The following is an 18,374-nucleotide window of genomic DNA, read 5'->3' on the forward strand; positions in this document are numbered from 1 at the left end:
TTTGGCCCATTGTATTTGTGCTGATACTTTGCTGAAGCAATCTAATACTGCCCCTGCTGCCCCACTCTATTCCCATACCTCTGTACCTTCCTTTGTTTCAAATATTTATCTTAAAAGATGTAGGTGTCTGTATCAATCATTTCCTGTAGCAAAGTAGTACCTACTCCAACATTGTTCGATAAAAGTTGTCTCTGACAACTGTTGATTTTTATTTTGTAATTTGTCTAATGTACATTTAAATGTCAAACTCAATTTTTTACTAAGTCTCATCACAGCAGGCAGCTCTATAATGAAGAACTTCTTCCCCTCTGGTTCACCTATTACCACCATCTAGTTCCGCTTTCACGCAATACATCAACATGAGCGATAAACCAATGAAAATCTAGGCAAAGGTCAGGTAAATGCATATGTAGCTAAAAATATCTGACTTTGTTTTTAAAAGTCAAATCACTGCCTGGAAGAAAATGTGATCTTATTTCTGCTCGGCCACTAACTGATATCAGTAACTAAGAACATCCTGCTGAGAATTTCCAGTATTTTCTATTTCTATTTAGAATTTTTAGCATTTGCAGTATTTTGTTCATGTTGTAGGAACACCCAAGAGTTCTGGATGACATTCTTGGTTCTTCGTTCATCCATCATGAAAAAGCATTCATTCTCCTGCACCCAATTGTTAACTAGTTCACTGATTTTGCCTCTACTTCTCTAGATTAGCCTTGTGTCCCTTTGAGTATGGATGATTAAGGCATGATCTGATTCCGGATTTATGAAGATCAAACGATTTGATAGGGTAGGTAGATAGACATTTTTTCCACTGGTGATGAAATCCAGAGCAAAGAGACATAACTTTAAAATTAGGGTGAGGTAACAGGAATTATATTAGGAAGCATTTCCTCAGTCAAATAGTAAAGGGAAACTGGAACTTTCTTGCCCAAAAAGCAGTTGAAGCTCGGTCAATTTAAAATTTCAAAACTAAAATTGATGGAGTTTTATTATGCAAAGGTATTAACAGTTATGGAACCCAAGGTGGGTAAGTAATGTTCAGATGTTAGTCTAATTGAATGGCGGAATAGCCTTGAGAAGCTAAAAGGCCTACTCCTGTTCCTTTGTCGGAAAATTTTGCACCTCATTGCAGGGAATTTCATCATAGAGTGTATTTGTTTATGTTAAAACTATTAGCTGCTAGCCTTTGTATCTTTAATGAAAAGCCTGGCACACAGGCTTCACTATGCCTTACAAAACGATGTGATCCAATTGCTGAGAATTGAAAAGTAATTATTTTGCACAAATTTAGAAATATCCTTTTTTGACTTGATTATTTTAAGAAACTATACACTTCTACATGATTGAAATTGTAAAATGTCTTTGCAAACAAATAACAGAGCCACACATCTAAAAAAGTGACTTTGCTTTTTTTTAAACGAAAGATGTGTTGTTGGTTCCATCTTTAATTATACAATTGTTCTGTGGGAATATTCATTAAAATTTTGTCCAAAATCCTTTCACAAATGTTAAAGTTTAAAGAACTATAAATTCACATGGATTAGTCAGACTTGAGCGATTCAAAAAGATTGAAGTTGTTTTTATTCTTTCGCGGGGGTGTGGGTATTGTTGATGAGGCCAGCATTTCTTGCCCATTCCTAATTGCCCTCGAGAAGATGCTGGTGAGCCACTTTCTTGAACTGTTGCAGACCATATGGTGTAGGTACATCCACAGTGTGTTCCTGTACCTTAGCTATAAGAATATTGAGTGCGTCATTATCTTATAAAGAAAAAGATCTAGTTTTGTTATCCATTGTATTAGACTTAATTGAATGGATTACCTGTGTGATAAATTATTATTTTCATTCCAGGTTTGAAGATGGCACTATTTCTTTCCTTGATATAATAGCAGTAAATCATGGATTCAATGCACTGGATAAGTTTACAGGTCAGTAATAAAGTATAATGTTAAATCTTTTTAAGTTTTATAAGGATTCCATGAAAATATACCATAGTATTCTGAACCATTGCAAAGATGGGTTTTTTAATAGATAAAAATAGTGACAGAGATTGCAAGCGTGTTGAAATTCTCACAGCACCGTGGGTATACCTAAACCACATGGACTCCAGTCATTCAAGAAGGCAGCTCATGGCCACCTCTCGAGAGCAGTTAAGGATGAGCAATTGGTTATGTGCTGTAAGCTGGGTTTTTTTCATGGCTGGGTTCCCGAAGCCAGCATCTCTATCTTGCTGAGCAAAACTGGAAGATGACTTTGCTCTCTGGCAAGCCGTCCACTGGTGTGTTCTTGCCACCATTATCTAACCTGCTCAATTTTGCTAGGTACTGAACCAAATGCAGACTTCTCCAGCTTACTGTTGATAGCCCACATTGAGCACCAATTTCTGTGATGGTGTCTGGCAGGAATAAAGTATGAAACTGTGCAACCTCAACCAACGTTTTTAAAAATGAGCTACTTTGAAAACAGAGATGGCTGGAAACAAGTGTGATATGACAGGTTTAAGGCACAAGCCAACAGAATGGAGGGCAGATCTTGACTTTGTGCAATAGTGTAAAATGGGTGACAATGACTTGGTAGCCCATTTTACATCATATCAAATTTTTATTTCCATTAAAGACGATGGAAACATAATTTGAGATGTAAAACTGTCTTCCGACTCAAAGAATTGAGGTCTACCTTGTAGTATCTTAGACTAGATGAACAATCTAAAAAAGTACATTTTCAGTGTATGATTACCTTATGATTGCTAAACATTTTACTTTTTAATTGTACTTTTGTCCATTACTAGTAAACTGTTCTGTGGCATGACCATGTTCAGTTGATGAAAATAAGTTTCTTATGTTTTGCAAGATGGTAAAATGTGATGCAAGATGAGAACATTAAATTGCTTCGTCAATTCTGCCTGAAAAATAGAGACTGTAAGTGCATTGTCCAATAACTGTTTGCATACCAAAGTCTGGAGTTTCAGTTCAGTTGCATTGAATTTTTCACCCCAGTTCAGTGAAGTCAGCGCAACGTGATGGAAAGAAGCTTACCAGAATTTGGCAAAGTACCGGTTCTGATGAGAAAAACAGTGCAAGTCTCAATAGCACGTGCAATTTTGAGCCTTATTCAGAATATTTTTTCCACATGATTCTCACCACACTTGTGGTAGTTTGCAGCACTCTGTGCCCGGATACCAGCAGCCATGGATCTCATGGCCTGCACCTGTGCTGCAATGGAAGGGAAGAGCATGGCCACCAGACAGTCCAGCATGGGCCATAGAACCCAGAAGCACAGACCCCATACTGTGCAGAAAGAGGCCATTCAACCCATCAAGGCTGCACTGATAACAATCCCACCCAGGCCCTATCCCCATAACCCCACATATTTACCCTGCTAATTCTCCTGACACTAAGGGGCATTTTACCATGGCCAATCCACCTAACGTACACATCTTTGGAGCGAGGGAGGAAACCGGAGCACCTGGAGGAAACCCACGCAGACGTGGGGAGAACATGCAAACTCCACACAATCACCCGAGGCTGGAATTGAACCCGGGTCCCTGGTCTGTGAGGCAGCAGTGCTAAACACTGTGCCACCATGCCGCCCGGGTCAGTCTGGTAATGATGCCATGGAATTGCTCACTACTTTCACATTGGAAAAAGTGGGGACTCCACACTCTGCGCAAGTCCTAGCTGTCACTTTGGAGTCATACTCCTCCATGAATGGAGCCTCTCTGACATGACTGACAGCACAGCAAGTATCACAAGTGTGCATTGTGATCAGTGTTTCCTGTTGTGCACTTCAAAGAGGTCCTCATCTGAGTACCTTGCAGCAGAACTCATCAGCAACCTTGCTGTCTGGAGAGTTTGAACATGAATTGACCTAACCCCTACCTTGGCTTCAGTGCATTTGAACCTGGCAACTCAGCATGTGCTGATGCCAACTCAACATTAGTTTGTGCAATGCTAGTATTTGAACTGGTGTCTATAAGTGTAAGGTCAAGTGATGGTGTCATCTCTTCACTTTGCTGAGGTTGCTCTTCCTCATCTTCATGGCTGTAGGCTGAGCAAACATCTGTTTTCCACTATCTAAAATCATAAAACAATAATGAAAGATTTGAGATTAGGATAGGGAGGATGGGGACGAAAATAGGAGTCCCACAGTCACGCCATCTGCACTTTCCATTTTGTGGCACTTTTCAGGATGAAAAGGAGGAATGAGTGAAGATGTTGTATAAAGCAGCAACTTGCCATCATCCTGAATGGCTTTGGTAGTGTCAGGCGACACTAGCTCTGGGATAAGTCTTGATAGTTAATTGCCCATCTCCTCCAGAGTGTTGAGGAAATACAGATGTTCTGGTTTGCTTGCCAGTTGTGGATAACATACACCTGCGAGCAAGAGGACTGTTTGTCATTGTGCTTGGCTGATGTGCCTGGCCTAAATAAATGGTTTAAGTTTGTGGAGACATGGAGCGATGTGTATGACTGGCATAATTGTTAAATGTGTGTGGATAAGGTATAGCCTAATGACAGTAGGGGTGATCCCTCTATGCCAAAGTGTAGTACAGATTGAGTGATGGAGATGCGGTGCATTGTGCAGTATGAGAGGTGGCTGGTGTAGCAGATCTAAGATGTGATATGCAAAAGCATTCATACCTTGGTCACCTGAGTGAGGTCATTTAGTTTTTTTCTGCTTTGCTGCCTTGTCCTCAGGGCAAAGCTCGAGACATTAACAAGCCTGGTTACCTGCTCTCATCCCATTCTGACGATGTGTCTCAAAGATGTTCATCCCCCCCCCCCCCCCCCAGTGGAAGATTGGCATCTCCTTGCCTCCACTTTTCTCATCAGTGCCGACAGGATGGTGTTACTGAAGTGGGCAGCCCTCCTACTGGCACACTGCAACATCTGCTTTGATTCTGAATGTTCCAAAATGGTTATCCAGCAGCCTTGGGTTCATTCATGCAGCATCCCTTTAATAGGGAGTGCCTTTGAATGGAATGGCTGTCTGGAGCACATGGTATTCTCACAATGCTAGTTGACCCCTGTGGAGAACAGAGATCTCTGGCAGAAGGAGAGCAGCATCATTTCCACTTGGGGCCAGCTGCAACCTTGGAAATGAAATGGGTGAACTAATTTTACATGTTGCCCACCTCGTTTAGAACTAGCATGGGCAGGTCATGAGCCTACTCTCAAAAACCAATGTGTACCTATTTCTAGCCTCAAGCATCGTCTTTAGATGGTGTGTGATTAGAGGGCATGGACTAAATGGATTAAATCGTGCAGACGTAATTCAGTCCTCATTTTAATGCCATACACTGTAACCATTTTTAGTTAGCATTTGATTTTATATTATTACTAAATTCTATTGATGGTAATTTGAGAAGCAGAGAAGTATAGTTGCTGAAACAAAGATGTTCATTTGAGGTATCGTGTCAACAACCCTGCTGATGTTGACTGCGAGGGTGTCCTAAAACCTAGAAGGGTAACTTGGAACACTGGTTCTTGGTGGTGTATATTTTTTATTTTGTATGATGTGAGAAAAAATTTGCAAACCAGTGAGAAACAATCCAGTCATTTTGTGATAAATTAATAAACAAAATGTATTGACTTAAAAGAAAACACACAAGAAGGATTATAATACCCAGCAACAATACACTTAACTACACTAATGGCTATACACACACAGTATCTGAAGTCACCCCTTATTTCCAACTTCCTTGAACTCTGAGAAATGCCCCTTTTTCCCAAACAACATCCAATATTATGTAACCCTGAAACTAATCCAGCAGATGGTTACGACTCGCAGGCTATTCGTCCAATTTTGGGAAAGCCGTCTTCAGTTTCAGCGAAGGAATAATCTTCTCTGTTTGAGTTTTGGATTTTAAAGTTTTAGCAATAATTTGTTTCCGGGAGAGCCTGCTTTCTACAACTGTGTGGCAATGATGGTAGCTGCTTCTACTGTATCCCTTTCTCCTGTTATCGTGCTATGGCTATATCATTCTTTCCCTTTGATGCTAATCTTCCTAGGCTTTTAGCATTTAAGTGCCAATTCCTTTATCTCTCCACTTTGAAGTCACCTCTTCTTTACACCATTGTTTTCCTCTAGTTACATAGATGAACACTTGTTTTACCCACTGATATGCTAATTTGCATATCCAAACATCCCTTCAGACAGCTGCGTAATCAGTCCCCTTTTGTCTCCTTTACTTTATCCCAGCTTCATTTTATAATAATTTTCCTCAATTCTTAACACTTTCAACTTAAATTCTATAACTTGAAAGACAATTTATACACAAGGTTTCCAATAGTGTCTTTTATACTCATGGCACTGCATCAACAATAATGTTTCCTCTCCCAGCCACATGAATGATTTTCAAATTAAATGTTTGTGATAACAAACTCTATCTAAAATCACCTGGTATTCTGATTTCAAAACCTCTCCAGAAATTTTAGGGGATTATGGTCTTTATGGTCTTTATGGAGGCTACAGTTGAGGAGGAATCAACTGAGCATAGAGAGCAGATCTCTGGGGGTGAGCCGAGTGAGAAAGCTCAAGTGGTTAGGGGCTGTAAAAGACTGGGCCTTGTGATTGGGGACTCCACAATTAAGGGGACAGATAGGAGGGTCGGAACTAAAGGTAGGGACTCAGGGTTGGTGTGTTGCCTACCAGGGGCTGGGGTCCGGGATGTGTCTGACAGGGTATTCAGGACTCTTAGGGGGGAGGGAGATAAACCACAAGTTATTGTACATGTGGGGACACATGACATAGGGAGGATAGGGGAAGGAGATATTAGGCAGGGATTTATGGAGTTGGGGTGGAAACTAAAGGCCAAGACTGACAGAGTGGTTATCTCTGGACTCTTGCCTGTACCACGGGATAGTTTAGAGAGGAATAGGGAGAGGGAAGGTTTGAATTCATGGCTGAGGGGATGGAGCAGGAGGGAGGGGTTCAGGTACTTAAGCAATTGGGGCTCGTACTGGGGAAGGTGTGACCTCTATGAGAAGGATGGTCTACACCTTAATCAGAAGGGGACCAATATCCTGGGGGGTAAATTTGCTAAGGCCATGCAGGGAGGTTTAAACTGATTCGGGGGGGGGGAGGGATCCTGAGTAGTGGGGCTGAAAGTGAGGGATGCATGGATGGGGACTGCAATGCATGGCATTGCAGAGGTGGGGTGGAGCAGGGTTTGAAATGTGTATACTTCAATGCCAGGAGTATTCGCAATAAAGTGGGTGAACTTGCAGCGTGGATCAGTACCTGGGACTTCGATGTTGTGGCTATTTCAGAGACATGGATAGAGCAGGGGCAGGAATGGATGCTGCAGGTCCCGGGGTTCAAATGTTTTAGTCGAAGTAGGGAAGGAGGTAGAAGAGGGGGAGGGGTAGCATTATTGGTCAGAGATTGTATCACAGTGTCAGAGAGGAGGTTTGATGAGGACTTATCTGTTGAGGTAGTATGGGCGGAGATTAGAAATAGGAGAGGAGAGGTCACCCTGTTGGGAGTCTTTTATAGACCTCCTAAAAGTTCTAGAGAGGTTGAGGAAAGGATTGCGGAGTCAATCCTGCTTAGGAGTGAAAGTAATCGGGCAATTGTTATGGGGGATTTTAACTTGACTAATATTGACTGGAATTGTTATAGCTCTAGCTCGTTAGAGGGGTCAGTTTTTGTTCAAAGCGTGCAGGAAGGTTTTTTGACTCAGTATGTAGACAGGCCAACTAGAGGTGAGGCTATATTGGATCTGGTGCTGGGAAATGAGCCAGACCAGGTGCTAGACTTGGAAGTTGGTGTGCATTTTGGTGATAGTGACCACAATTCGGTTACGTTCACCTTAGTGATGGAAAGGGATAGGCATGAACCTCGGGCCAGTGGTTTTAGCTGGGGGAAGGGTAATTATGAGGCTATTAGGAGAGAATTAGGAAACATAGGTTGGACTAGGAGATTACAGGGACTGGGAACGTCCGACATGTGGAGTTTTTTCAAGGAGCAGCTACTGCGAGTCTGTGATAGGTATGTCCCTGTCAGGCAAGGAGGAATTGGTAGGGCTAGGGAACCGTGGTGCACCAAAAAAGTTTCTTTGTTGGTTAAAAAGAAAAAGGAGGCTTATGTTCGGATGAGACGTGAGCACTCGGGTAGTGCACTAGAAAGCTTTAGATTGGCTAAGAGGGAGTTGAAGAGCGAGCTTAGAAGGGCTAAAAGGGGACATGAGAAGACTTTGGCGGATAGGGTTAAAGAGAATCCTAAGGCGTTCTATAGGTATGTCAAGAACAGAAGGTTGGTTAGGGCAAGTTTAGGGCCAGTTATAGATGGCAGAGGGAAGTTATGTGTGGAACCGGAGGAGATTGGTGAAGCATTGAACCAATATTTCTCTTCGGTGTTCACGCAAGGGGACATGAATATAGCTGAGGAGGACACTGGGTTGCAAGGGAGTAGAATAGACAGTATTACAGTTGATAAGGAGGATGTGCAGGATATTCTGGAGGGTCTGAAAATAGATAAATCCCCTGGTCCGGATGGGATTTATCCAAGGATTCTCTGGGAGGCAAGAGAAGTGATTGCAGAGCCTCTGGCTCTGATCTTCAGGTCGTCGTTGGCCTCTGGTATAGTACCAGAAGATTGGAGGTTAGCGAATGTTGTCCCATTGTTTAAGAAGGGGAACAGAGACTTCCCTGGGAATTATAGACCGGTGAGTCTCACTTCTGTTGTCGGCAAGATGTTGGAAAAAATTATAAGGGATAGGATTTATAGTTATTTGGAGAGTAATGAATTGATAGGTGATAGTCAGCATGGTTTTGTGGCAGGTAGGTCGTGCCTTACTAACCTTATTGAGTTTTTTGAGAAAGTGACCAAGGAGGTGGATGGGGGCAAGGCAGTGGACGTGGTATATATGGATTTTAGTAAGGCGTTTGATAAGGTTCACCATGGTAGGCTTCTGCAGAAAATGCAGATGTATGGGATTGGGGGTGATCTAGGAAATTGGATCAGGAATTGGCTAGCGGATAGGAAACAGAGGGTGGTGGTTGATAGTAAATATTCATCATGGAGTGCGGTTACAAGTGGTGTACCTCAGGGATCTGTTTTGGGGCCACTGCTGTTTGTAATATTTATTAATGATCTGGATGAGGGTATAGTTGGGTGGATTAGCAAATTTGCTGATGACACCAAAGTCGGTGGTGTGGTAGACAGTGAGGAAGGGTGTCGTAGTTTGCAGGAAGACTTAGACAGGTTGCAAAGTTGGGCCGAGAGGTGGCGGATGGAGTTTAATGCGGAGAAGTGTGAGGTAATTCACTTTGGTAGGAATAACAGATGTGTTGAGTATAGGGCTAACGGGAGGACTTTGAATAGTGTGGAGGAGCAGAGGGATCTAGGTGTATGTGTGCATAGATCCCTGAAAGTTGGGAATCAAGTAGATAAGGTTGTTAAGAAGGCATATGGTGTCTTGGCGTTTATTGGTAGGGGGATTGAATTTAGGAGTCGTAGCGTTATGTTGCAACTGTACACAACTCTGGTGCGGCCGCACTTGGAGTACTGTGTGCAGTTCTGGTCCCCACATTACAGGAAGGATGTGGAGGCTTTGGAGAGGGTGCAGAGGAGGTTTACCAGGATGTTGCCTGGTATGGAGGGGAGATCCTATGAGGAGAGGCTGAGGGATTTGGGATTGTTTTCGCTGGAAAGGCGGCGGCTAAGAGGGGATCTTATTGAAACATATAAGATGATTAGAGGTTTAGATAGGGTGGATAGTGATAGCCTTTTTCCTCTGATGGAGAAATCCAGCACGAGGGGGCATGGCTTTAAATTGAGGGGGGGTAGTTATAGAACCGATGTCAGGGGTAGGTTCTTTACCCAGAGGGTGGTGAGGGATTGGAATGCCCTGCCAGCATCAGTAGTAAATGCGCCTAGTTTGGGGGCGTTTAAGAGATCCGTAGATAGGTTCATGGACGAAAAGAAATTGGTTTAGGTTGGAGGGTCACAGTTTTTTTTTAACTGGTCGGTGCAACATCGTGGGCCGAAGGGCCTGTTCTGCGCTGTAATGTTCTATGTTCTATGTTCTATGTTCTATATATGATTCTTTCTACTGAATTACTGGCAAAATATATCTCAAAATGTTGTAATGCCAATAACAAACTTAAAAGTCTCCTTTTCACTTGTAGAAAACTTCTGTTGATGAGGATTTAATTTTCTTCAAAAATACTCCACAGGCTTCTGAACACCAAGTTTATCTTCCTGTAACAGCACAGCCCCCCACACCAATATCACTAGCATCCACAGCCAGTTGAAACTGTTTGTCACAGTTGGTGTGGCTAACACTGGTGCTGTTGGCAGTAGGTGTAATTACGGTGTGACTGGTTTAACTTGTGACTTCATTATGAAAGTGGACATTGGAATTTCTCATGAAAAAATTGACACAAAAGTGTGACAGACACATGACGTCAACATGTAAAAATGCACACAAATGTAAAATTTAGAATATTTTGTTGACAGCTGTTAAATCGCCATCAGAATTAAAACCGCATGCTTGATTTTAAAATGTTCTGAGTCTGAGACAAAGATATACAATCAACAACAGTCGGCAATAAACTTGAAAATAATTTTATCTTTCAATCATATTTGTATGGTTTTATGTCAGCCTGTGTCATGTCTGAACTGTGAATTCTGTATGATGGGAGTGAATGTGATGTGAGAAAGTAATTGCACTTTTTCTGGTAAGAAATTATAACTTTGGAGTTGCTATTTCAAAGACACTTTGAGGGAATTCTCTGTACCAATATTTATTCCTTCTGTCTTTGTATTGTTTTTCCCCTTCCAAGCTGCTCCATGAAGTCATTGAATTCTTATACGGATGCACTTCTATGTATGAGCCTCGATATTTTATTGATATATAATGGTAATGTTACTGGACTAGTAATCCAGAGATCAGCAACTAATCTCTGGAGAGACAAGTTCAAATCCCACCATGGCACCTAGTGGAAATAAAATTGAATGAATAAATCTGAAATAAAAAGCTAGTCTCAGGAGTGAAACTGCTGAATTGTTGTAAAAACCCAACTGGCTTAACAATGTTCTTCAGGGAATGAAATCTGCCATGTTTATACAGTCTGGTCTACATCTGCCTCCAGACACAAAATAAGTTGACTCTGAAATGGCCTAACAAGACACTCAGTGGCGTCAAACGACTACAAAAAAATCTATTAAAAAAACTGGCAACCTGGCATGAACCTAGGCACCACAAACAACAAAAGTGCACAGCCCAGCCCAGCTGACTTACAAAATTCTCTTCACTAACATCTGGAGACTTGTGCCATAATTGGGAGAGCTGTCCCACAAACTAGTTGAACAACAGCCCGACATTGCCTTTCTTACTGAATCACATCTTACAGACAATATCCCAAGATGATGTCCTGTCCTATTGGCAGGATTGACCCACCAGGTGTGATGGCACAGTGATTTACAGCTGGGAGGGAGTGGTTCTGGGAATCTTCACGTTGACTTTGGATCCTATGATGTTTAATTGGATCAGGTCAAACATGGGCAAGGAAACTTCCTGCTGTTTACCACCAACTGCCCCATAGCTGATGAATCAGGTCTCCATTATGTTGCACACCACTTGGAAGCAACATTGAAGGTATCAAGGTCACAGAATATACTCTGGGTGAGGGACTTCAATGTCAATTACCAAGAGTGGCTTGATGACACCATTACTGAATGAGATGGTCAGCTCCTGAAGGATGTATCTGCCAGACTGGGTCTGTGGCAGGCGAAAAGAGCACCAACACAGTGGCAAAATCTACTTGACCTCACACTCACCAATCTACCTGTTGCAAATGCATCTGTCGATTAAAATATTGGTAGGAGTGATCACTGCACAGTTGTGAAGAGTAAAGATGTAATCCCATATTTACTCTCAGTTGTGTAGTATGGCACTATTACTATGCGAGAGTAGATTCAGAACAGATCGAACAGCTCAAAACAACACTGTAGGTTGTCAGCAGCAGAGAATTTTATATCCAGCACTATCATAGAATCATAGAATCATAGAAACCCTACAGTGCAGAAGGAGGCCATTCGGCCCATCGAGTCTGCACCGACCACAATCCCACCCAGGCCCCACCCCCACATATTTTACCCGCTAATCCCTCTAACCTACGCATCCCAGGACTCTAAGGGGCAATTTTTTTAACCTAGCCAATCAACCTAACCTGCACATCTTTGGACTGTGGGAGGAAACCGGAGCACCCGGAGGAAACCCACGCAGACACGAGGAGAATGTGCAAACTCCACACAGACAGTGACCCGAGCCGGGAATCGAACCCGGGACCCTGGAGCTGTGAAGCAGCAGTGCTAACCACTGTGCTACCGTGCCGCCCTGAGGTTATCAGTAACCTCATGACCTGGCTAGTCAGTTTAACTTTCGTGGTGGGGAAACTTCTAGAAATAATACATCAAGACAAAATTAATGGTCACATAGAAAAATGCAAGTTAATTAAGGAAAGCCAGTAAGGATTTCTTAAGCAAAAATCATGTTTAACTAACTTAGTGGAGTTTTTTGAAGAGGTAACAAAGAGGGTTGATGAGGGTAATGTTGTTGATGTGGCGGACATGGGCTTCCAAAAGACATTTGGTCCAGTGCCACATAAACGACTTGTGAGTAAAGTTATAGCTCATGTAATAAAAGGGACAGTAGCAACTTGGATACAAAATTGGCTGGGTTACTGGAAACAAGGAGTAGTGGTTAACAAATATTTTTTGGGCTGGAGAAAGTTTGTAGTGGAGTTTCCTAGGGGTCAGTGCTGGGATCCTTGCTTCTCCTGACATATATTAATGACCTAGACCTTGGTGTACAGATTTTGAAGCATTGTGAACTGTGAGGAAGATAGTGTAGAACTTCAAAAGGACATCGACAAGTTGGTGGAATGGATGGGCAGGTGCTAGACGAAGTTTGATATGGAGAAATGTGAAGTGATTCATTTTTGTAGGAAGAACATAGAGTGACAAAACAAAATAAAAGGTACAATTTGAAAGGGGTTGCAGGAACACAGGGACATCTATGTACATAAATCACTGAAGATGGCAGGTCAGGTTGGAAGAGTGTTTAATAAAGCATACAGAGTCCCAGATTTTATTAATAGGGACATAGAGTACAAGAACAAGGAGGTTATGTTGAACTTGTAAAACCCAGTAGTTTAGCCTCAGCTGGAGTATTGGATCGAATTCTGGGTGCCGCACTTTGGGAAGGATGTGAAGGCAATAGATAGATTGCAGAAAAGATTCTTGAGAATTGTGCCAGGAATGAGGAACTTTAGTAATGAAGATAGATTGGACAATTTAGGGTTGTTTTCCTTGGAGGAAAGAAGACTAAGTGGAGATTTGATAATGGTACGTGGTCTTGAATGCACGTCCTGAGAGTGTGTGGAGGCTGATTCAATTTAAGCATTCAAAGAAAAATTAGACTGTTATTTGAAAAGGAAGAATGTGCAGGATTGCAAGGAGAATGGCACTAAGTGACAACTTATTTGGAGAACTTGTGCAGACATGATGGGCCAAATGGCCACCTTCTAGGCTGTAACAATTCTCTAATATCCCTTACTCTATTATTAACAACAAGCCAGGGGAGTTAGGAAGAAAACTTATCGTTGGTTGGAGTCATACCTTGCACAGAAGCAACATTTTGTGGTTGCTGATGCCAGCTTTCTCAGTTCCAGGACATTGCTGCAAGAATTCTTCAGGATAGTGTCCGAGGCCCAACCATCTTCTGCTGCTTCATCAGAAGACCATAAGTGGGGATGTTCGCTGATAATTGTGCAGTGCTCAGTGCCATTTAATGAAGCAGCCCGCATTCACATGCATCAAGGCCTGGACAATATTGGGACTTTGGCTGATAAGTGGCATGTAATATTTCTACCATACAAGTGCCAGGCGATAACCATCTGCACCCATTGATGTTCAGTCAAATTATCATCACTAAATCCCCTACCATCATCATCCTAGGGGTTACCACTGGCCAAAAATTTAATTGAGCCAGTTATATAAATACTTAGGCTACAAGAGCAAGCAAAAAGCTGGGAATTCTGAGCCAAGTAACTTACTTTTTACTTATCTAAGTCTGTCGACAAGGTTCAAATCAGGAGTGTGATGGAATTCTCTGTACTTTCGTGGATGAGGAAGCTCCAACCACACAAGAAGTTCACTGCCATTCTTGACAAAGCAACCCACTTCTTGCTCTGTACAATGGCAGCAGTGTGTACCATCTACAAGATGCACTGCGGCAACTCGCCAGTGCTTCTTCAACACAACCTGCCAAATGTTGCAACCTCTATCATCTAAAAGGACTTTGCAGCTGACGCATGGAAACACCACAACCTGCAAGTTTCCTTCCAAGTCACACACCATCCTGACTTGGAGCTATATTGCTGTTCCTTGACTGTCTCTGGACAATATCCTGGAACACTCTTCCTAACAGCATTGTGGGTTTACCTACACTAAAAAGACTGCAGTGGTTCAAGATGGTGGCTCATCAAGACTTTCTCGAGGGCAATTAGGGATGGAATGTAAATGCTGACTTTGCCAGTGAAGCTCACATCTCATGAACAAATAGAGTTTGTGAGTGTCAGCAAATTTTTCAACTACAAGCCAAGTCTAATCTAGACCCCACCTGATGTCCACAGACACAAACTTTCAGTTGATGCTACTATCTATTAATTGCAAGTGGGATGCCTGGTTGAATTTACCTCTTCAATTTGGGACATTGAAACCTATTCACGTATGGCTCCCATCCCAGGAGAGATTTAGCAACTCAGCACTTGTCAGACATCAAAACTGAGCCTTTCCTGGTTTGTATAGTTTAGCTGTTTGCAACCTTAACCAGCACACTCATTAAGGGAGCTGCTTAACCAACTTAAAATGATCCTGCTGTGAAAGTCCATGTAGAAGATGTAGTTAAACAATCTATGCAGTCCTCTAATTAAACATTAAACTTAATTGCATTTAAAGACAGTTCTTGCCAGGTTTAATGCATTTACTGAATTTTAATACAGAATGGAAAACCCAGAGGATAAAATATTAATCACAAGCTACTAAACTGTTACTGGTTGGCTCTGTACAGTATATCAATCAACATGCTAATTAAAAGAAAAACATTTTTTATTTTTGGTTCATGCCGAACCAGCTAATGCAATGTCTAGGGAGACCAAGTAGAAGCACAACTTTCACGGAATGCTGAAATCATCCATTTTTATAAAACATATACTTCTTTTTGCAATGTTAATTGCATGAATCATTTGAAAAGAGGATATCATGACAAATTAGAACCTAATGGCTTCTGAACCAAACCATTTGAACTCTCAACAAGAAAACACCAACGTGAACTTATTGTGGCAGCGTGCCCCTTTAAGGGTCAAGTTCTTGGAGAGTCATGTGACCCATTTGGCCAATTGGGCTAGAGCACGTGAATCCTGGAACTGAGCATGGGCTTTCCTTGCCAGTTCGGAATCACGGAGTCCAGTGGCTTTATTATCACTGTCCGTACATAGTTTCTTACCTTAATAAATTGTTCATTTGTTCATGTACTTGGTGGCTGCCCATTTTTGGAAAATACTATACAATCCTGTAAAGTAACTTTTGATTTTGAAATTCAGGCTATTTTAGAAGAGGTTTGGAAACGAGCTAAATCAGTCGGATAAAGAATCCTTTTCTATAAATGTCACTGGTCAGGAAATGGAATTTACCTTCCACAGAGCTTTCTGTAAGGAGACTATCCTCCCATTTCATTTGAGGTGGTTGATTTTAAAATGTCAGATGCCCCCTTCTCATCTGAAAAAAGGATGGCTGGCAGGGGAGAATTGGGAGAGGACATCCAAGACCTGTCTGCATTTTTCATGTTGTCCTATAAATGGACGAATAGCTTGCTTGCCTATTTCATATGGGAGACTGTTTAACTGGGGCAGCACAGTGGTTAACACTGCTGCTTCACAGCGTCAGGGGATGATTCCCGGCTTGGGTCACTGTCTGTGCGAAGTTTGCACATTCTCCCCTTGTCTGCGTGGGTTTCCTCCAGGTTCTCTGGTTTCCTCCCATAGTCCAAAAGACATGCTGGTTAGGTGCATTGGCCATGCTAAATTCTCCCTCAGTGTACCTGAACAGGCGTCGGAGTGTGGCGACTAGGGGATTTTCACAGTAACTTCATTGCAGTATTAATGTAAGCCTACTTGTGATTAATAAATAACTTTAATTTAATTCTGCAAATTTGGGAGTTGGTTATTATTTTGAAGTACAAATGGATGAGGCATGTGCTGTGTATACTCCACTCATATGTACCAACTGTCGAGTGCCCAAAGCAAACCGCTGGTGCATGATACTCCAAAAAAACAGTGAAGGATAGAATTGGAGCCAATCTTTACACTCTTTTATATTTGTATTTTTAGAGCTACACACTACAAGTATACAGTTTCTAATGCAACAACCGCAGTTTCAATCTGTGTCTCTAATCATAGAGTCATAGAAACCCTACAGTGCAGAAGGAGGCCATTCGGCCCATTGAGTCTGCACTGACAGCAATCTCACCTAGGCCTTATCCTCATAACCCCACATATTTACTCCGCTAATCCCTCTAACCGACGCATCCCGGGAGATTAAGGGGCAATTTAGCATAGCCAATGCACCTAATATGCACATCTTTGGACTGTCATAATGTCAAGTGAATCACCAGAAAATGCCCACTTCTGGATATCATTAAATACAATTGATATACAGTTAACATGGTGCCGACTCTAAAAGGACCTCCGATCCTTTGCCTTTTCCTCTTTTGTGGGAAACTCCCTCACCTCAGGCCTGACCCACTGGCCAGCTCAACAATAAGAGCAGGCTTATCTGCTCTCCCACAGCTGGTGCAGCTGAAAGCCCGTTTGCTGCCAGAAAAAATAGATTTTTTAACACTTTGCATTTTTTTTCTAAAATAAATTTGTTCAATTTGAAAATTATTTTTGTTCTTTATGGTTTAAAACATCATCTCAATAGAAGCAAATAATCTAATAGTGCAGGAAAATATAAATTAGTTAAATTATCTCCAATAACAAATCAGAAATTATTGACTTTGAGATCATTCTAGTCAGGACAATAGACAAATTTAAAATTGGGTAACCCCTTCAGGCTATCACCCATCTTCATCTAACCCTTTCAGTTAATGTGCTAATCTTCTCCCTCTTCCCTTCAGTACAAACATCTGTTCTTATTACAGCCCAGCGCAAACTTGTACTTTTCTTCTACCTCCCTATTCAGGTTGGCACATTGTTATTAAAGAATCAAGCAGAAACCTTAAGCAATGGATGTGCAATTTTAGAACCTAAGATCTTATAACATGGTTTATAATTCTGCCCATTATTTCCATTAGTCCCATGAAGGGGTCTGGGGTGTGAGGGTAATCTTGTGGTGGGAGTCCCATGGGGAGATTGGTCTGGGTGCTTACAACTTAACCAGAAGAAGTTTTAATTCTTCTAACTTTTTGGGAGTAACTATTAGCTTAACCTCAGCATAACCATTTGTAATGAGCAATTTAAATCGCTTTTTAGGATGCTTCACATCAAAATTACCGAGAGGAAGTTTGTACTTCTGGCAATCATGGTGCAGACCCCCACTTATAAAGCTCCGAGAAGAGTTCCCCAGCGCATCTTTGGGGTACCCCCTAAATCCAATGCTGGGGGGGGCTTGGAAATTGCACATTGTTCTTTGTTTCAGCTTTCACGTTAATATCAAGTTGAAGATACAAAGGTCATGTAGTCCCAGCCACTCATCATGTTCCAGTCCAAAGCCAGTTGTGGTGCATTGCTTGCCATTAAATACAACACAACCTTTGTTTTTGTAACCTGCTTCACACTGGCTGCCTCAGTGAATTTGTTTGTGTTTTCACCTCTCCATTCAGGTTATTCTATTCTGCGTACCCAATCCAGAAGTGTTGAAATTCACCATGATCAATGGCTAAGATCAAGTGTAGTTATGTGGATGCAGCACTTGGTTGAGGTCATTGGGTTGCATTTAAGCTTCATTTTCATATGAAGCAATTTTTAAAAGCGGCATCTCGGCCTTTTGGCTAAGATGCAAATGAGGTCAAGCCTTGGAGGAGGAAATCTCCACCTACTCCAATCAGCTTGGCTCATGTAGATCAGGCCCAAGACAGGGTAGAGGATTGCATGTCCTGTCTTGTCAGCTTGGATCGGAAATGTCTCAACTTGTTGAGACTCTGAATTGGACTTGATTTGATTGAATTGGAAAAGTATAAATAAAAATAAATAAATAAATAAAAAATAAATTATGATGTTCCGCAGCATTCTTTAGATACAAAATAGTTTCTGGTTTGTCACCTTGTGAAACAGTATTTGTCAATTAAAAATTTGCTTCATT

At 41.8% G+C, this 18,374-nt stretch overlaps 1 protein-coding gene across 3 annotated transcripts in view; it reads left to right on the forward strand.

Moving 5' to 3' along the window:
* Positions 1-18,374, forward strand: part of mocos (molybdenum cofactor sulfurase) — a 261,052-nt gene that overhangs the window by 62,459 nt on the left and 180,219 nt on the right. For all 3 annotated transcript variants that reach the window (XR_013500329.1, XM_078237017.1, XM_078237026.1), the window contains exon 5: positions 1,854-1,930. Coding sequence is in view for 2 of the 3 variants with exons in the window: in XM_078237017.1 (XP_078093143.1) it covers positions 1,854-1,930 (77 nt within the window). In the remaining variant the exon portion in view is untranslated. The remainder of the gene's footprint in view (positions 1-1,853; positions 1,931-18,374) is intronic.

The sequence above is a fragment of the Mustelus asterias genome, chromosome 2 (genome assembly GCF_964213995.1).
Source record: "Mustelus asterias chromosome 2, sMusAst1.hap1.1, whole genome shotgun sequence".
Lineage (NCBI taxonomy): Eukaryota > Metazoa > Chordata > Chondrichthyes > Carcharhiniformes > Triakidae > Mustelus > Mustelus asterias.